Here is a 21,378-nt window from a genome sequence, read left to right as displayed (position 1 = left end):
GTGTGTGTGTGTGTGTGCGAGTGGTTGTGTGCACAGGAAGAAAGTAACCACTATCTAAATGGATCACACTTCAAGAGTCTCCAACCTCTGAAGATGCCATGGGCTTGCTGAAAGCCAGGGGGAGATGGGGGGAGACGCTAGACTCAAGGTTACGTCCTGAAATTTAACAGATGACAGTTAGAACAGCAGGGCTCTGTGCATTAGTTCAAGGGAGAAATAATACTCGTTTTTACTGGGCAGGGGCATTGCGCTGTGATGTGAATGCTTCAAATGATAGAATGACTGGCTTGGGTGTTTAAACAAACAGACATTTATCCTCTTGGATGTCTCACGAAACAACTGCTCTCTGTCTCATCTTTCAGACGGGGCTGCAAGGCACGGGTCAAAGGTGACCACCCTGTGACACAGACAGATAGTCAACTACGTGACCTGCGATTGGCCCCTGACCCCACGATCTCCCACCGACAACACTGTCGCCATGGCCACTGAGCCGCAGACAAACCTGATGCCTGCGAATGAGCCGAGGGGTGGGGGTGAGGGCAGATTGGGCTGTGGAAGTGGAGCAAGGAGATAGGGAAACCTTTAGGATGGAGGGAGAGAGGTGGAAACAAGGAGGGTGTAGAGGTGAAAGAGTGTCTGTCCCAGACTACAAACACAAACACGCATGCACGTACACACACACACACACACACACACACACACACACACACACACACACACACACACACACACACACACACACACACACACACACACACCACACACCTTGTTTCATCATGTATGTTAGTGGCAGCACCATCATCCTCATCAAAGCCCATAAAACAGTCTCGTCTCTGAGAAAGGAGAAGAGAAGTAAAATGAGAGAAAAAGAAACAGCTTGTTGAATTAGCATTCCTGCAGCGGAGTGGCTGTCTGTTCGCCTCTGGCGGCAGCGGAGAGAGGCGGACACTCTCTTGCGTCCTCACTTTCTCGCTCTCTTTTTCTGCCTCTCCCTTTCTCTCTCTTCCCCCTCTCACTCTCTATTTACCTATTTCTATCAAGAACTCTTTGCCTCGTCTCTCTGTCTCCCTCTCTCTCTCTTCCTGCCTCTTTCTGTCTTTTTCTAATCAGCTAATGTTGTTCAGTTGGGAGAGCTGTGGGCGAATAGGATGCCTCAAGCCACGATCGCTGGCTGTGTGTGTGTGTGTGTGTGTGTGTGTGTGTGTGTGTGTGTGTGTGTGTGTGTGTGTGTGTGTGTGTGTGTGTGTGTGTGTGTGTGTGTGTGTGTGTGTGTGTGTACGTGTGACATTGTGGCTGTCTTGAGTGGTATTAACACAGATCTGTCTATCAGACAGTGCCAGAACTAATCAATAGATATTCACATTTACTGACACATACTGCTAGAGCAAGCTTAGGTGACAGACACACAGACACGCACACACATACAGAATCGTGCTCTTCTCCCGTACAATAACGCTCTACATTAGAGGTGACGTTAAACGCTGTCACACAGAGAACAACTGTAAAACATGACGTTTTGTAGGTCACTGTACCGAGGTCGAGGACTCATAATACTGCAATAAGGAATCAATGTATTCCATTCATAAAGCACTTTTCCCAATCCCCAAAATATGACATTTGTATTTAAATTAGATTGTTGAGATAGAATGAAAGCTTCCCTAAACGCACTTCAGCCCAGCTTCAACAAAAACATTTTAAATATGTGCCTCGGCTTCTAAACGGTACAAATCATACAACTGAATGTGCAAATCATAAAGATGAATGTGCAACGGTAGCTGAACTAAAGGAAAACAAGTACATACTGTAGGAGTAGTCAAAAAGCAGGCACAAATGCATTAAAACAAACAAATAGTCTATTAACAAAGCTCTAGATAGTGCCTTCGGAGCATATTAGCGTTGGAATAATGAGACACTCGTGGCTCATCCATCCATCGACCTATTAATTCACAAGAACAAAAAGACATCTGCTGAGGGGCTGCGCTTCCTCCTGTCACTTCTAAATTTTTACACTACATATTCGAGCAGATACGCTAACCCTTTACTTTAATGGTACCTAATATACAAATTCCACAGATGATTATGCCAATACACAGCCGTGCTCTTTCTCTGTCTTTCACTCTTTCCCTTTGTCTCTCTATCTCTCTTTGCTTCTTTTTTCTTTCTCTTTCTCTCTCTCTCTCTCTCTCTAGGGCTCTACTCCTGTATTCCCAAAGTCATCTGCAATCAGCCATCTTAAATTGATTAATTACACTGGTCTCAGCACAGCTTGATGGAGAATCTAACATCCATCCACATACAGCCTCAAGAAGACCCCCCCCCCCCAGCACCCCCACCCCTTACTTGCCCGGTGAGGTCCCCCTCTCCCCTGGTCTCACCTGGTCCACGAGGCCTCGCTAATTGGACATCGATTGGCGGGCCCTCCGATCTTCCTCGAATATCTGGCTCATGCTAATTGAAGAATTAACTTGGGTGTGACTTCAACCTGTAGGGGGAAGAGATAGAGACACCGACAAATGCTTCAGCTTAAAGAAATACGATAACACACACGGCAAGGGAGCGTCCTGGCAAACCGTGGCTAACACATTCACATGCATGAGTGCACCCACGTACCATGCTGTACACATACAGTTGAAATCAGAAGTTTACATACACATAAGTTGGAGTCATTAAAACTCGTTTTTCAACCACTTCACATATTTCTTGTTAACAAACTATAGTTTTGGCAAGTCGGTTAGGACATCTACTTTGTGCATGACACAAGTCATTTTTCCAGCAATTGTTTACAGACAGATTATTTCACTTATAATTCACTGTATCACAATTCCAGTGGGTCAGAAGTTTACATACACTAAGTTGACTGTGCCTTTAAACAGCTTGGAAAATTCCAGAAAATGATGTCATGGCTTTAGAAGCTTCTGATAGGCTAACTGACATAATTTGAGTCAATTGGAGGTGTACCTGTGGATGTATTTCAAGGCCTACCTTCAAACCCAGTGCCTCTTTGCTTGACATCATGGGAAAATCAAAAGAAATCAGCCAAGACCTCAGAAAAAACATTGTAGACCTCCACAAGTCTGGCTCATCCTTGGGAGCAATTTCCAAATGCCTGAAGGTACCACGCTCATCTGTACAAACAATAGTACACAAGTATAAACACCATGGCACCACGCAGCCGTCATACCGCTCAGGAAGGAGATGCGTTCTGCCTCCTAGAGATGAATGTACTTTGGTGTGAAAAGTGCAAATCAATCCCAGAACTACAGCAAAGGACCTTGTGAAAATGCTGGCAGAAACAGTTGAGTCCTATATCATGAGTCCTATATCGACACAACCTGAAAGGCCGCTCAGCAAGGAAGAAGCCACTGCTCCAAAACCACCATAAAAAAGCCAGACTACGGTTTGCAACTGCACATGGGGACAAAGATCGTACTTTTTGGAGAAATGTCCTCTGGTCTGATGAAACAAAAATAGAACTGTTTGGCCATAATGACAATCGTTATGTTTGGAGGAAAAAGGGGTGGCTTGCAAGCCGAAGAACACCATCCCAACCATGAAGAACAGGGGTGGCAGCATCATGTTGTGGGGGTGCTTTTCTGCAGGAGGGACTGGTGCACTTCACAAAATAGATGGCATCATGAGGAGGAAAATTATGTGGATATATTGAAGCAACATCTCAAGACATCAGTCAGGAAGTTAAAGCTTGGTCGCAAATGGGTCTTCCAAATGGACAATGACCCCAAGCATACTTCCAAAGTTGTGGCAAAATGGCTTAAGGACAACAAAGTCAAGGTATTGGAGTGGCCATCACAAAGCCCTGACCTCAATCCTATAGAACATTTGTGGGCAGAGCTGAAAAGGCGTGTGCGAGCAAGGAGGCCTACAAACCTGACTCAGTTCCATCAGCTCTGCCTGGAGGAATGGGCCAAAATTCACCCAACTTATTGTGGGAAGCTTGTGGAAGGCTACCCGAAACGTTTGACCCAAGTTAAACAATTTAAAGGCAATGCAGTGTATGTAAACTTCTGACCCACTGGGAATGTGATTAAATAAATAAAAGCTGAAATGAATCATTCTCTCTACTATTATTCTGACATTTCACATTCTTAAAATAAAGTGGTGATCCTAACTGACCTAAGACAGGGAATTTTTACTAGGATTAAATGTCAGGAATTGTGAAAAGCTGAGTTTAAATGTATTTGTCTAAAATGTATGTAAACTTCCAACTTCAACTGTATGTGTACATTTAGACAGTGGAAACACTGAAAGGCAAAAATACACACACATACACACACACCACATAGAGTCAAACCACAGTTCCTAACCATTCAAGGAAATGTTTGTATAACATAATGAGAAATGTTGCAGTGACGGTTACAAATTGATTTACAGAAACCTTTATAACAAGAGTCTTCCCATAAGATAAGATCTCTAATAACACAAGAGAACCATTCTGGGAACCTATACTTCCAAGCTGGGCAGTCCACCCTGATACTCCCATCTCCCCTGCACCACACACACACACACACACACACACACACACACACACACACACACACACACACACACACACACACACACACACACACACACACACACTACACCAGCCTCCATGTCACATCAATCACAGCTCCAGACAATAACCCCAAAAACATAGCGCTGCTGTGAGTCCATCTGAAATCATGATGGATTACAACTTCCCAAAGCAATCCCTCCATCTGCCACCATCATTTAGCTAAAGGCATCAAACTGCCCTGACCAATACAGGTCTTCCCTCTGTCTCTCTCTGGACTGGGCTCAGTCTCCAGGACCACTGTTCCTAACCATCAGGGCCTGTATTCACAAATCATCTCACAATTGGACTGCTGATCTAGGATCAATTTAGCCTTGTAGATCACAAAGAGTGAAAATGTGGGGGACCTGATCCTAGATCAGCACTCCTACTCTGAGATGCTTTGTGAGTACGGGCCCAGCTCCCTGGCTAATGCAGATCCTCACTCTCTCCCTCTCTCTGTTGGCTGTCTCCAGGTAAACTGTTCCTAACTATCAGATCCTCACATCATCAACCCAGTAACAGGGCCTTAAACAGAGACATCTCGACCAGACCTGTTCCTGAATAGCTACAGTAGCCTCCTGTGTTTTTTTCTTCTCCAACCCCAGTTGTAACTAACCCGATTCACCTTATCAAGCGGCTGATTATTAGAATCAAGTGTGCTAGATTAGAGTTGGAGTGTAAACCTACAGGACAGTAGCTCTCCGGGAACAGGTTTGGAAAGCCCTAATCTGGACACATCTCAATGAATGGACTATACATGACAAACGATACATGACCATTTTCCAAAAAAAAGAACGCTAAGGCCTTTTATTGTTAATGAATAATAACAATCATAGGAATATTTTAAATAGAGCGTTTCATACAGAATGACAAAGTTGCTTTAAAAAAATACAGCGGAAAAAAATTGTCTTTCACCTCTACATGATGATACAGTTCAGTAAAGGCTTGAGTGGAGGAGGTGTCAATGGACCAGCCAGGGAGTGAGAAACATTCGTCAGACAGGCAGGCCTACAGCTCTTCATCAGGCTCCTCCGTAAGAATAATACTAATCATTATTGGTATTATTTATTACATTTGTAAAGTATTTTTCATTATACTATGATAACCTCGAAGTGCATCAAATAAAACAAAAAATAGTAAAATAAATAAATAAATAGTTAAATAAATAGTGCCTTAGGAAAGAATTCAGACCCCTTGACTTTTTCCACATATTGTTATGTTACAGCCTTATTCAAAAACGGATTAAATAAATAAAAATCCTCAGCAATGTACACCAATACCTCATAATGACAAAGCGCAATCAGTTTTTTTGAAAGTTTAGCAAATGTATTAAAAAAAAACAGAAATACCTTATTTGCTTAAGTATTCAGACCCTTTGCTATGAGACTCGAAATTGAGCTCAGGCGCATCCTGTTTTGATTGATCATCCTTGAGATGTTTCTACAACTTGATTCGAGTCCACCTGTGGTAAATTCAATTGATTGGACATGATTTGGAAAGGCACACCTGTCTATATAAGGTCCCACAGTTGAGTTTGAAGGTCCCACCAAGCCATGAGGTCGAAGGAATTGTCCATAGAGCTCTGAGACAGGATTATGTCGAGGCACAGATCTGGGGAAAGGTACCAAAACATTTCTGCAGCATTGAAGGTCGCCAAGAACACAGTGGCCTCCAACATTCTTAAATGGAAGAAGTTTGGAACCACCAAGACTCTTCCTAGAGCTGGCTGCCCGGCCAAACTGAGCAATCGGGGGAGAAAGGACAACCATCTCTGCAGCACTCCACCAATCAGGCCTTTATGGTAGAGTGGCCAGGCGGAAGCCATTCCTCAGTAAAAGAGGCACAAAAGCTCGCTTGGAGTTTGCCAAAAGGCACCTACAAACTCTCAGACCATGAGAAACAAGATTCTCTGGTCTGATGAAACCAAGATTGAACTTTTGGCCTGAATGCCAAGCATCACTTCTGGAGGAAACCTGTCACCATCCATACGGTGAAGCATGGTGGAGCCAGCATCATGCTGTGGGGATGTTTTTCAGCGGCAAGGACTGGGAAACTAGTCAGGATAGAGGGAAAGATAAAAGGAGCAAAGTACAGAGATATCTTTGATGAAAACCTTCTCCAGAGCGCTCAGGACCTCGGACTGGGCGAAGGTTCACCTTGCAACAGGACAACGACCCTAAGCACACAGCCAAGACAATGCAGGAGTGGCTTCGTGACTACCTAGGCGTCCTCAGGGCACCATGACAACCAATACTTACAAAGTCATCTTTATTTTGAATCTTTTTGAAATAGATGACATTTCTTTGGCTGAGAATGTAAGATTTATAACTTTGAGACAGCATCCATGGGCTAAAATGTTGTATATAGAATGTATGAGACAACCAAGAATTTTGAAATATAATTCTAAAATCTTCAGAATTCTGAGATTTTTGGCCATAATAAAGAATTCAAGCCAACATTCCAATCTCATTATGACTCAACAATTAGGCTTGGCTACAACCATAGAATTCGGAATTAGAACTTGGCTACAAGAAGTTCAAAATCAAAGAAAACAACCAGCATATCCATTCACCACACCATAACTACTGAAGTGAATACCTTATTAAATCTTCATAACTGGACAGAAATCGCGGAGGAGAGGTGACACTGAAACAGGTGAGTCAGAAAATAATAATGTGTAAAAGTGTTTGACTTCTAAGCAAATCCGTGAAAGTAGGCCTACTTATTATTAGCATTTAAGAAATGATACAAATTAGCTTGAGGGTAACTGAAGTTGGAAAACAGGCATGGCCAGACAGTTTTAAGAAAATGACAGGAAAAATAATTTAAAAAAATAAGGAATACATGTTTCTCAATATAGATCGATGCAGAGAGGAGTCAGTGAGACGGAGAAAAACATGACTGAAAGTGAGGAGATGGAGAAAGGCAACAAGATGAGGACGGAACGAGAGAAAGAAAGACAAAGAGAAATAGAGGGGCTGCATAGAATGAGAAAGGAGATTGAGACTTGTAACAAGGTAGACCACAACCGATGGAAGCTGGAGAGAGAGGTGTTGGAGAAAGTCACCAAGGTGAGGGTGGAACCAGAGAAAGAAAGAGAAAGGCTAATTGAAGAGTTGCTGAGGCAGAGAAGGGTGACTGAGGCTTCTATTGAGGTACACCTCAACCAACGGAAGCTAGAGAGAGAGTTGTTTGAGAAACAGAGAGAAAGCGTAGTGTCAGACAGAAAGAAGATGGAGCTCAAGATGGAAAAGCTGAAGGTGCAGAACATACTGAACTTGGCCAAGAGAGGAGAGGTGACAGTGGAGAGTACTAAGCTGTTAGCTGAGAATGAAAGGGAGAGAGAGATGTTGAAGAAACAGAGAGAAAGCTTAGAGGCAGACAAAGAAAATCTAGAAGTCAAGATGACAAAGGTGACGATGCAGAACATACTGCACTTGGCCAGGATAGGGAAGTTGACCGTGGAGAACACGAGGCTGTTAGCAGAGAATGAAAGGCAGCGAGACGTGTTGGTCAAACACAGAGAAAGCGCAGCGGCCGACAGACAAACGTTGGTGGACAAGATGTCAAAGGTGAACATGTCCTTGGCCAAGTTATGGAAGTTGAGAGTGGAGAACAAGAAGAGACTGTTAGCTGAGAATGAAAGGGTGGTGAAGGAGAGGGTGAGAGAGAGGAATGGATGGAACCTCATAAGAAATGGTTTGAAGACAGATTTGGCCAAAGCAGACCTGGAGAGGAAACAGACCTTAGTAGGCTGGAAGGAGGACAGGGGGAGATGGGCCAAGGCCAAGGCTAGCCTACAAAGAATCTGGGATCAACAGGGGGAAAGATGGATGAAGGAGAAGGAGGAGATTAATAGAAGGAGCACACAGGCAGCAGAGGAGTGGATGATTGAACTGAGAGAAAAGGAGAGAGCGATAGAGGCTTTGGAAAGAGAAAAGATGAGGATTCTTTGCCTGCATGGACAAGAGAAGAAGGGATGGGAGATGGAAAAGAGAGTGATGGAAAAGGAGAAGTTGGAGATTACAGGGGAGCGGGAGAGAACGAATAGTGAAATTGAGAAAATGCAAAGGGAGAAAGACAGATGTGCAATAGAGAAGAAAGATATGGTGGAGAGGATGAAGGAGGCATACATAAAGCTGTACCAGATGCAGACTGCCCTGAGGTTCGGAGAGCAAGAGCAGCCACAGGTACAGTACTCCATTTAACCAGTCACACTTCAGGGCAGTCACAAGTCACCTCCTTATGGTTATACTATCAGATTCAATAGATTAAGTTGACTGCATGCTAGAGAATGACTAATAATAATATCTCAGATCACTGATTAACATGTATGGACTTTCTCTTTCAGAAGGAAACTAAAACTGCCCAGAGAGTCAGGGCAAAGCTCGAGAAAAAGAAGAGGAAAGAAAGAGAGATGTTGGAGAAGAACAACGTGAAAGAGCTGCTCAGAGCTAGAAAAGCAGAGAGTAAGGAAGAAGTGAGGAAGAATAAGGAGAGGGTGAAAGCCCACCTGGACGAGGTGTCAAGGAACTATAACGAAAAGAAACAGAGGGAGAAGGAAAGAGAAAAGCTGTTGAACAAGGCACATGGCAAAGAAAATCACATGGCGTACATCCCAGACATCAAACTGAAGATGTCAGAATGCAACACAGATGGAAAAGTAAATACTCTCAGCTGGCATTGGTCCAAATTTAAATTGTCTTCTTTCATTTAGTGGAATACATCATCAATAAAATATTATGAGCATTTGAGTTATTTGTCAGTATTCATTGCCATATGGGAAGAAAGAACACACAAAATCTAAGAAAAGTATAAGATACGGATTAAAGGTTGATGTGGTTACTGTATAATGCAATGTGAAAGGATAGATTCTATCAGATCGGAGGTGGAACTGCGTTAAAGAGGTCAAATCCACAAGCAGCGCATTGCATTAGCTTATCGCGTACACTGCCATTGGATGCAACGAGAGAGAGAGAGAGAGAGAGAGAGAGAGAGAGAGAGAGGCACCTGGGCTCTGTATCAGACTGAGCTTAATAAATACATAGCGAACAGGCCACTAATACTGCTGCTGTGAACATGTCCAACAGCAACACTTACAACCTGGACATTTCTGATTATGAGTGCTGCTTGCCACATGGTATCGTAGGAAATATGTTAATGATACAGCTACTATCTCTGTAAATTACCAATACATACAGTACCAGTCAAAAGATTGAACACATTCAAGGGTTTTTCTTTATTTTGACTATTTTCTACATTGTAGAATAATAGTGAAGACATCAAAATTATGAAATCAAAAATATGGAATCATGTAGTAACCAAAAAAGTGTTAAACAAATCAAAATATATTTTATATTTGAGATTCTTCAAAGTAGCCACTTTGCCTTGATGACAGCTTTGCACACTTTTGGCAATCTTCATCAGACCAAAGGACTCTATGAAACGTTCAAAGTTCTTGAAATGTTCCGGATTGACTGACCTTCATGTCTTAAAGTAATGATGGACTGTCGTTTCCCTTTGCTTATTTGAATTGTTCTTGCCATAATATGGACGTTTTTTACCAAATAGGGCTATCTTCTGTATGCCAACCCTACCTTGTCACAACACAACTGATTGGCTCAAACACATTAAGGAAAGAAATTCCACAAATTAACCTTTAACAAGGCACACCTGTTAATTGAAATGCATTCCAGGTGACTACATCATGAAGCTGGTTGAGAGAATGCCAAGAGTGTGCAAAGCTGTCATCAAGGCAAAGGGTGGCTACTTTGAAGAATCTCAAATATAAAACATATTTTGATTTGTTTCACACTTTTTTGGTTACTACATGATTCCATATGTGTTATTTCATAGTTTTGATGTCTTCACTATTATTCTACAATGTAGGAAAAAGTCAAAATAAAGAAAAACCCAGGAATGATTCGGGGTGTCCAAACTTTTGACTGGTACAGTACATCAGAAACGCATCAACAGTAGTACATCAACAGAATACCCTTAGGTGCATGAATGCCTAGTGTGTTTATGTATATGTATGTGTCAGAGGAGGCTGGTGGGAGGAGCTATAGGAGGACGAGCTCATTATAATGGCTGGAATGGAATTAATAGAACGGAGTCAAACATGTGGTTTCCATTTGTTTGATGTGTTTGACACCGTTCCATTTAAGCCATTACAATGAGCCCATCCTCCTATAGCTCTTATAGCTCTTCCCACCAGCCTCCTCTGGTGTGTGTCGGTGGTGGACGTGCCTCCGGTGAGCAACACTGCTCTTACTTCCTCATCCCCCATCAATGGCTCTCTCCTGTCCCCTCTCCTCCATCCCTCTCTGGCCCTCTCTCCTGCTCCCTCTTCACTCTCTCCTCTACCCTTCATTTTTCTCTCCATCTCTCTCCTCCTCTCTCCTGAGGGTTGACTCTGTGGTCCTGTAATCCTGGCAGTGGCCCCGGCCAAGCCCCCATCAAGCCCCCATCGGCCCCCGTCAGGGATTAGTTAGGGTTCACACTGGGGCCCCAACACAGAACAGAGACAGACACACCAGGGACCAATGGCTACACACACACACACACACACACATCCTTATTTGCATAAGTGTAAACAGAGCACTGCTTAATGCCTTCGAAAACACATACACACATTTACATACTGTGTACACAGGCCACAGCTTAAAACCCCTAACTACCCTGAAACACACGTACGCTCACACACTGGTCTCACAATGGGTCCAGCATCTTGACCTCTACACTACAATAGACAGGGAACAATTTCAGGTTCAATGTTAGCTATCCAAGTCATTAAAGTGCAAATAACCCCATGCAGGTACCATATGTTAACAACCATCTTTTCTGTATGTACCAAATTCTATATCTTCTTTTCTTCCAGTTACCATTTATGAGGGAACCCAACATATGTGGTAGCATGTAGAAATCCAGTCTGTTGTGCTAACATTCCACTTCTTGTCACTCCTTGTCATGCAATGTTTGGAATGACAAGGATTGTCAAGGAGTGGAATATCCTACTCATCGTCATACAGACCAGTGTTAAATAGTCATTTGAGAGGTCCCACAAGACACCGTGTTCTCCCTCACAGAGACAGCCTCCACCTCTGAGAGAAGACAGAGGGAGAGAGACAGGACCGGGGGATGGTTGGCAGGGAAGAGAAGGAAGGAAATATCACTCCAAAACTTTCAAAGACAATCCTGCTCAGGGTGTTAAACGCTCCCCCACCCTCTTTCCCTCCCTCCCTTCCCCTCTCTCTGTCTCGCTCTCTCCATCTTTCCCCTTCTCCTCTCATCCCTTTCATGAATTAAAAGTACGGGCGGTCTGTGGGGAGCAGCATAGTTAATTCAGATCAGATCTCCTCTCCACCCCCTGCCTCCCTAACTCCTCTTCCACCCTGCTCTCTTCCCTCGGTGATGGTTGCCGTGGCGTCTGACAGACGGAGATGGGATCTGACAGTAAACAGGCGTGCGGATGCCCGGGCGCGTGATTGACACGTAGGCAGGTGGGTGGGTGGGGACGGGCACCCTCCTAATCTTGCCCTGTCAGCTCTAATTGGGGAGGTGGGGCTCCGTGTCAACAGGGTGACTGATTGGCAGGACCCCGGCTTTGCATAGATATGAGCCACGGAGGATAGGTGGTGTTATGCCACTACTGCTAATAGAGACATGTGTGCTGGTGCGTGTATATGCTTGTGAGTGTGTGTGTGTGTGTGTGTGTGTGTGTGTGTGTGTGTGTGTGTGTGTGTGTGTGTGTGTGTGTGTGTGTGTGTGTGTGTGTGTGTGTGTGTGTGTGTGTGTGTGTGTGTGTGCGTGCGTGTGCCCATGTGTGTCCGCATAGGCATGCATGCTCGTAGTCATACCCATGCACACCAATCTACACGTGTTAATATAGATTAAAATGCATATTGCACATATATTACAATATGCATACATTGTACAGTACATACACATAACAGGACACGCACACACAGAAACAAAGAGTCTATGATGACTCCTTTGCCTGCTGGGTTGAAAAACAGAGGTTGTGGCCCAGTGACTGATGAGCTACAGTGGGCTGGGAGGGACATTAGGCAGGGCCTCACCTGTTCACAGGGCAGTGACACAGGGGGTATGGTGGGACTGGGGGGGGCAGTGAACTCTGACCCTGTATATCAGTGGGGCACACTAACGATGTAGCCAATGAGCCTTACTTTACAGTGTATTTCAGATAGGTCAAGAAGGAGTGTGTGTGTCTAACTGCGCTGTGGTAAATCCGACGGGGCCGCAGGTGCTGTGCAATGCAATGTATTTGCAGTGTGAGTACATAGACATTACGGTGAGTATACTTGTGGTTTTCGTGTGTGTGTGTGTGTGTGTGTGTGTGTGTGTGTGTGTGTGTGTGTGTATGTCTTTGATTGACAGCTGCCACTGACCTGTGGCAGTCAGAGTGGCATGCTGCGGGTGCTGGGGTCGAACGCTACGGAGATGACCTCCGCCCTCATCTGCATCCCGTCTTCATTAGCACAGCTAGGCAAAGAGAATAACAACCTGATAAATTAATGAAGAGGAAGAGAGACGGTGAGAGGAGAGGGAGGAAGCGAGGGGGAGGGAGAGAGGAAAGAGAGGGAGGGAGAAAGAGAGGAGAGGGAGGAAGCGAGGGGGAGGGAGAAAGGAAAGAGAGGGAGGGAGAAAGAGGGGAGAGGGAGAAAGCGGAGAAAAACGTAAGGTGAAAGGAAGAAGGGAGAGCGAGGGACGGCAGAAGAGAGGAGAGCGAGTGAGGAAAGAGATTTTAAAAAAGGAGAGAGAAGGGTGAGAAGAGAAAGAGTGAGAGTGTGAGAGAGAGAGAGTACAGCAACCTGTTTAAAAAGAACAGTATAAGAGGCAGGCCAAGTTCATAAAACATCCCAGGCTATTCAGTCATGTAAAACACTGATAACTCTTTAACCCCTTACACTTGTGGGAATTGGCCTGTATGAATAGGGCTAAATTGAAATGTTTCTTACAGAATAAATATGGAAAGCATATGCACAACTATGGTAGCAATTAAAAGGGAACAGTTTGGAGATGATGGGCCCATTATTAGACTAAAGGTGAGGACACAGCAGTCCACCTGACAACCAGGAAAACCCTAGTGTATAACGCCATGTAACTGTACATCTAACATAGTGATCATAAACATTGAAACTGTAAATGACATGAGTTTTATGATTTGGAAATGTGAAGTGCACATTTGAACTCACGGGTGTTTGGCTTGCTTGTATGACATCAAAGCGGTATTTATTATAATCCTCAACGTCTCATCTTTCAAAATATATCAAGTCCTTGTAATTTACATAATTTCCCTCACTCACAAAAGTTGGCCAATTAGCGGGAGGAATGAGGGCAACTTCTTGTCTCGCGCAGTGCTCAAGATCAGAAAGGCTGTCAGTCAAAACCCATTCAGAGCTGTGAAGCGGAGAGCCAGAGAGCTCTGACATCATCTATAGCATGTTACTGTACAGCCACTGTGTTCCAATTTAGCCGCTTATCAAATCTGCCATTTTCAACCTGTATACGGGTACGAGTGTAAAGGGCTACCAGACACAAAGTGTAGTACATCCGCTCTCAATAAAAGCAAGGAAGTATTTCTAGTGTGCAGGAACCGTTGCTAGGTAAAACAAACTTGGGGTTTCATACTTAAATGATGACCATGTATGTATCATTGGAAAGAGTGTTGGTTGAGACTTTTCCCGAGAGGAGTGCAGACAGCCATGAGACTCATGCTTCTAGAGAGTTCAACAGACCAGCTTCATTCTCTATCATCATCATCACTGTGTGTAGGGATGGAGGAGACCTTCTTTATGGCAGATGAACTGAAGCTCAGTCTATAGCTAGCTTGTATTCAGAAGAACTCAAACACAAGCCTTCTCGCGCTATAGAAGAAGCTGTTTCGGCTCATGCAATCAAGAGAATAATGTTTAAGCTCACAGCATTAGCCTACTTATCCTGTAAAGTCTGTCACCTGTTTTGATAGTATACATTTACAGTAGACATTTTTGTCATTCAGCAGACGTTCTCATCCAGAGAAAATTACAGTAGTGCATTTTACATTTTCTTACTTTTATAAAGTATAAGGCCGTGGATTGTTGGTGTTGTAGTTGAAGAAGCTCACACAAAGCATCATCAGTGCATTAGACTGAAACCTTTAATGCTGAGACTCTGCATAACTCATAAGGGGATATAAACTTAAAAAGGGGAGCGGTACTCGTCTCACCTCCACACATTACATCCCTCAAATAAAATGTTGGACATCGAAGCCAGTTCCGCTGCTTTTTTCCCCATCGCTCTAAAATGGGGAATGATTTAGACCTGGGACACCAGGTGGGTGCAATTAATGATCAGGTAGAACAGAAAACTAGCAGTAGTCCAGACCTTGTAGGGTAAGATTTGAATAACCCTGCACTACATCAAAGATTGTCTATTATATTGACAAGATAGACATGTGACCGCTCAAGATCAGGTGGGACCATTGTAGCCAATGAGAGGGAAAATAAGCATGTGAACAACAGGCCATAGACATAGATAGAGTACTCATCTGTATGAGCGTCTGTGACAGCATTGGCAGCGCCATTGAGGCTATCTCTCTACTTAAAAACGGTAGAAGCCCTCAAAGGCAAGGTCCATGCTAAAACAGGCTATATCCATGAGGAGTCCTCTATCTAGCTCTATGACAACAGGCACATGTAGCGGGTCTGAAATGTACCACAGGAGAACCAAGAAATGAAGAGCGACATCACTGCTGTCTTTTTGGCTTTTATGTTGATCTGTAATAGTATTGTGAAAAGACAGGACAGGAACACATCAGTCTCCAATGCACCATCTGACAAGTTGTTCTTTCTCTCTCAGTGTTTTCTCGGACTCACACAAATCCCATTCATACATAAAGCCATAATGTATAGTATAAAATAATATCCAGTCCTTAATACAACGAATGTATAATCTTAATTCTTAGACAATAGAACCATACCTGCAATAGTATTGTGAAAAGACAGGACAGGAACACATCAGTCTCCAATGCACCATCTGAAAAGTTGTTCTATACAGGAGCATGAAGAAAGGTAAAACACATATCCTATCTCACATCCCCAATACATTGCTAGGTGCTTTCAGTGTTGACAGTTCCAAAATACAATAACTCATGTACAAAAACACTGCAACACAAACAAGTTACAACGTGAAATCGCCTCTATCCCATTCAGACCTTAGAGGGCCAGAACTACATATCCCATAATGCAACGCCATCCCCAGTCTGCAGCTCAGCTAACCATCTGCATCATAGAAAGGCATGCTAGCTAGCAACAACAGCATTTTTAGCACTCTGTAAACTATATTAATAACAACAATAAAACTCTGAAAGTTACATGTTTCAACAGTCTCACACTCCCTTATAACAACATCTACAGCATTAACCTTGGGATGTTTTATTTATTTCACGTTATGGACTTCTACAAATGAGGTATCTGCAACACATACCTTTCTCTCTCTGTGTTTTCTCGGACTGAGAACGTGAGCTACGGGTAGTACCAGGGTGTTAGTAGGTGATGCAAGCACCCAGATGAAATAAAATACATTTAATGAAACAAAACCCGAAGATGTTAACATCATTCAGCTACTGTAGCTGCCTATCTAACATCAACAGGCAGCACCAGTAGCGCAACAATTAAAAATGGACTCAAAAAGTAAAGTTCCTGGCGATCATAGCGATCTGACTCCCCCTTCTGTCTGAACTTGGAATATTCCTGTTCGCGGGCTTTGGCCACTGACCCTCAACCTGGTTGTTCTGTTCTGCGTTGTGTACTATTCTAATCATTTGAAGTTTGATGGAATATCCTTTTTAGCTCTCCCACACACAACTCCCCCCCAAAAATCTAAGTTACTGAAATGCCTTGTGCGTCCACTTACAGTACCAGTCAAAATTTTGGTCACACGTACTCATTCCAAGTTTTATTTTTACTATTTTATACATTGTAGAATAATAGTGAAGACTATGAACTATGAAATAACACATATGGAATCATGTAGTAACCAAAAAAGTGTTAAACAAATCCAAATATATTTTATATTTGAGATTCTTCAAAGTAGCCACCCTTTGCCTTGATGACAGTTTTGCACACTCTTGGCATTCTCTCAACCAGCTTCGCGAGAAATGCTTTTCCAACAGTCTTGAAGGAGTTCCCACATACAGTTGAAGTCAGAAGTTTACATACACTTAGGTTGGAGTCATTAACCTGTTGGGGGTAGGGGGCAGTATTTACACGGCCGGATAAAAAAACGTACCCGATTTAATCTGGTTATTACTACTGCCCAGAAACTAGAATATGCATATAATTATTGGCTTTGGATAGAAAACACCCTAAAGTTTCTAAAACTGTTTGAATGGTGTCTATGAGTATAACAGAACTCATATGGCAGGCAAAAACCTGAGAAGATTCCTTACAGGAAGTGCCCTCTCTGACTATTCCTTGAGCTTCTTGTCTCTGTTTATTGAAGACTGAGGATCTTTGCTGTAACATGACACTTCCTACGGCTCCCATAGGCTCTCAGAACCCGGGAAAAAGCTGAATGATATCGAGGCAGCCCCAGGCTGAAACACATTAGCGCGTTTGGTAAGTGGCCGATCAGAGGACAATGGGCTTAGGCGCGTGCACGAGTCGACCCCATGCTTTATTTTCTTTCGTCTTTTTACCTAAACGCAGATTCCCGGTCGGAATATTATCGCTTTTTTATGAAAAAAATGGCATAAAAATTGATTTTAAACAGCGGTTGACATGCTTCGAAGTACGGTAATGGAATATTTAGAATTTTTTTGTCACGAAATGCGTCGTGCTCGTCACCCTTCTTTACCATTCGGATAGTGTCTTGAACGCACAAACAAAACGCCGCTATTTGGATATAACAATGGATTATTTTGAACCAAACCAACATTTGTTATTGAAGTAGAAGTCCTGGGAGTGCATTCTGACGAAGAACACCAAAGGTAATAACATTTTTCTTATAGTAAATCGGACTTTGGTGAGTGCTAAACTTGCTGGGTGTCTAAATAGCTAGCCCTGTGATGCCGGGCTATCTACTGAGAATATTGCAAAATGTGCTTTCACCGAAAAGCTATTTTAAAATCGGACATATCGAGTGCATAGAGGAGTTCTGTATCTATAATTCTTAAAATAATTGTTATGCTTTTTGTGAACGTTTATCGTGAGTAATTTGGTAAATTTTTTATAAATTCACCGGAAGTTTGCGGGGGGTATGCTAGTTCTGAACGTCACATGCTAATGTAAAAAGCTGGTTTTTGATATAAATATGAACTTGATTGAACAAAACATGCATGTATTGTATAACATAATGTCCTAGGGTTGTCATCTGATGAAGATCATCAAAGGTTAGTGCTGCATTTAGCTGTCTTCTGAGTTTATGTGACATTATATGCATTAAAAAAGTCTGCCGTTTCCAGCTACAATACTCATTTACAACATTAGCAATGTCTACACTGTATTTCTGATCAATTTGATGTTATTTTAATGGACAAAAAATTTGCATTTTTTTCAAAAACAAGTACATTTCTAAGTGACCCCAAACTAAGTGACCCCAAACGGTAGTGTGTGTGTGTGTGTGTGTGTGTGTGTGTGTATATATATATATATTATTATTATTTTATTTTATTTTTCTGAGCTATATCCCAGTAATGCTCAGGAAAGATCTCATGTCAAGTGTTAATGAAGTATTGTGGCTGCAGGTTCACCTGCCTCATCGAAAACCTATTATTTTGGGGTGTTGCTATAGGCCACCAAGTGCTAACAGTCAGTGTCTAAATAATGTGTGTGAAATGCTCTCTGATGTAAACAGAGAGGTCTACTTTCTTGGGGACTTGAATATTGACTGGTTTTCATCAAGCTCAAGAGGAAGCTTCTCACTGTAACCAGTGCCTGTAATCTGGTTCAGGTTATTAATCAACCTACCAGGGTGTTTACAAACACTACAGGAACATGATCATCCACATGTATTGATCACATTTTTAATAATACTGTAGATCTCTGTTCTGAAGCTGTATCCGTACCCATTTGATGCAGTGATCACAATATAGTGGCTATATCTAGAAGAACCAAGGTTCCAAAAGCTGGGCCTAAAATAGTGTATATGAGATCATATAAAAGTTTTTGCTGTGACTCTTATGTGGTTGATGTAAAAAATATTTGTTGGTCAGATGTGATCAATAAGGAGCATCCAGATGCTGCACTTGATTAATTTATGAAATTGCTTCTTACAATTATTGATAAACATGCATCTGTTAAGAAACTGACTGTTAGAACTGTTAAGGCTCCATGGATTGATGAGAAATTGAAAAACGGTATGGTTGAAAGAGATGGGGCAAAAGGAGTGGCTAATAAATCTGGCTGCACATCTGACTGGCTGATTTACTGCATATTTATACGATATGTGACTAAACTTAACAAAAAGAAGAAGAAACTGTATTATGAAGTCAAGATCAATGATATAAAGAATGATGGAGAAAAAAACTTTGATGTACAAATTCAACTCTATCTTTCATCGAATCAGATGGCTTATTCATCACAAAACCATTTGATATTGCCAATTATTTTTATGATGACTTAATTGGCAAAGTGGGCAAACTTAAGCAACAAATGCCAACAATGAACAGTGAGCCATGGTATTCATGCATTGATCATTTACTGTCATATCTTTAATCTGAGTCTAGAGGAAGGTGTTTGTCCTCAGGCTTGGAGGGAAGCCAAAGTCATTCCGCTACCCAAGCAAAGTTGATAGAGAAAGGCCGATAGCCGATAGACTACAAAAGGCCAATATCGGCCCAGCATATCGGCTTGGACGATTATCGGTCATTCTCTAACGCATATGCCACATCACATTCCAGTCCCAAAATAGAATAGGGCTTATAGTGCAAACAGCTAGGCCCATAGTTTATAACGGTTCTGATTTGAAAAGACGTGCTGTTTCGCAGCAATGGGTCTTTGCTATTTTGATTATTGATCACCTGAAAATAAAATAGTTTAGCCTATGAGAGTTTGAGATACATGTCTGAGAGTTTATGGTCGCATTCACCGATATTGGTTTTGGCGCTAAACCTTTGTTTGGGCTCATTAGATATTCCTACTCTGTTTCCATTCTTGCATTTGTTAATTAAAAGTTACAACTACGATGTGACTATGTTTAACATTTAAATCATTGAGCTACATTTCCCTTGAAATTGGGATTCGTCATGTTTCCGGTCGCAGTTTGACAGGCAAACTGAAGTGCATTTGAGGGTAGGTTTATCCAGTGTTGCTGGTCAGGCTAATGTTTCTAATTCCCAGGGAGGGCATGTTTCTATCCTTATGTTCTATTTTTGCTTATGGTTAATTAGGAAATTGATATGCTCTGGTTGCATTCTGGGTAAGGTGTGTCTTATTTAAACCTGGTCATTACCGTCTTGGCCTGACAAGGGGACATGTCAGCATGTTTGAAGCCTGTGTCTTCTTTTGAAAGAGTGCTAGCCTACTTCTATTTTGACTCAGTTCAGTTTATGTCCCTTTCATCATTCTGCTTGTGATTTTCGTTGAACAAGCCAATACTAAATACCGTTTTACCGGCTTTATATCTTCAAATTTAATGTTAACAAAAGCCCCATCCTGGGCAATCACACCATAGGCTACCATCATTCTCTGTCATCTCACTGCAACATCCACCGCGACGGCCTACCTCACACAGCTGAAGATGCTAACATCGGTTGCCTGTGGTTACTGTTTGAATCTGTTGCAGACACAACCCTGGAAGAGGAGAGCCTCTGATCACAACTATAGATAATTGCAAGACACCATCCGCACCTGCCAGAAATGTACAATGACTGTTCCAACGACACAATATTAAACAAGGCAACAATAAACGTGTCGTCCACCACGAATGATGCAACGCCCACTTAAAAAAATCTGCAAAACCTTTTACCCTTTCTCTATGTCTATCTCTCTCTCCCTCTCCTTCACTTTCTGGGAGCAAGTGGTAGGGTCGGGGAGTGTGTCTGTGCTGTGGAGTGGAGGCTTGCTGTGCCCTGGAGGAAATTCTCAGGGCGATCGATGGGGCGGATTAGGGCCGGCTTTGGGGCTCAGAGGCCTGGATCTGAACAGTACTCTCAGGAGGGACCAGGGAGAGCCAGAGGGGAGAACCAGGGGGAGAGAGGGGGGAGAGTCATGGGTAGAGAAGGGAGAACAAGGGGGAGAGAGGGGAAAGGCTAACTTGTAACTGTCAGCAGGCAGCGGGAGGGGCGGCCAGCCTAGGAATGGTAGGGGCAGGTTGATGTGAGTGGCACTCTGTGTCTCCCACATAAGTATGAAGTATTTTTTCATGACTTGAGGGAAGGTGTGGATAAAGATACAAGCCTATGTTTGTTCTGACTTTACGAGAGCCACACCACAGATGCCATAATGTTGCCTCACAACATGATGAGCCAGGTCATTTTCGGTCTATCTGTGTGTAGAAACTCTGTTTCTCATGATCGGTCAGCTCATTTGCTTTCACGCCATTCTCCCCTGGGTGGGCACGGTTGGAGCCATGATTGATTTCGGAATGGAGAAAGGGAGAGAGGGAGAAGAAACAGTAGAAGACCATGGGGAAATTACGGCAGAGCTTGGTGGACCTAGAATTAAACAGCATAATTAATCAAGCAAAAAACAAGCACGTACTGTAGCTCATACATTTATTATTTGCATTTTTTCCACTTCAGGAAAATGCAATCAGCACACATGTTGGGACCAACTAATACACGCACACGACAGTTAGACCAGCCATCCATTTTGATGGAC

The 21,378-nt window shown here is 42.8% G+C and overlaps 2 protein-coding genes across 3 annotated transcripts in view; one reads left to right on the top strand and one right to left on the bottom strand.

Annotated features, from left to right (window-relative positions):
• npas1 (neuronal PAS domain protein 1) overlaps positions 1-16,347 on the bottom strand; it is a 58,993-nt gene extending 42,646 nt beyond the window's left edge. Inside the window, exons 1-4 of one of the 2 annotated variants that reach the window (XM_045703543.2) lie at positions 16,043-16,347; positions 15,537-15,605; positions 12,964-13,057; positions 2,376-2,482 (exon numbers count right to left, since the gene is read on the bottom strand). The gene's annotated coding sequence lies outside the window, so the exon portion shown is untranslated. The remainder of the gene's footprint in view (positions 1-2,375; positions 2,483-12,963; positions 13,058-15,536; positions 15,606-16,042) is intronic. The other variant, XM_045703547.2, reaches the window with a different exon arrangement.
• LOC106612388 (uncharacterized) lies at positions 7,104-9,319 on the top strand. The gene is made up of 3 exons (XM_014213476.3): positions 7,104-7,207; positions 7,413-8,742; positions 8,904-9,319. Exons 2-3 carry the CDS (start codon positions 7,417-7,419, stop codon positions 9,267-9,269), a joined length of 1,692 nt encoding a protein of 563 aa, XP_014068951.2. The 5' UTR covers positions 7,104-7,207; positions 7,413-7,416; the 3' UTR covers positions 9,270-9,319.
• Positions 16,348-21,378: the final 5,031 nt, after the last annotated feature.

The sequence above is a fragment of the Salmo salar genome, chromosome 20 (assembly GCF_965601325.2).
Source record: "Salmo salar chromosome 20, fSalSal1, whole genome shotgun sequence".
NCBI lineage: Eukaryota > Metazoa > Chordata > Actinopteri > Salmoniformes > Salmonidae > Salmo > Salmo salar.
This window is presented reverse-complemented; position numbering and strand designations above follow the sequence as displayed.

Excerpts from the sequence above, each read along its gene's own strand:
- LOC106612388 (XM_014213476.3), top strand. The coding sequence starts at position 7,417 with ATGCAGAGAGGAGTCAGTGAGACGGAGAAAAACATGACTGAAAGTGAG. Across the intron at positions 8,743-8,903 it reads GAGAGCAAGAGCAGCCACAG|AAGGAAACTAAAACTGCCCA; the intron begins GTACAGTACTCC and ends TTTCTCTTTCAG.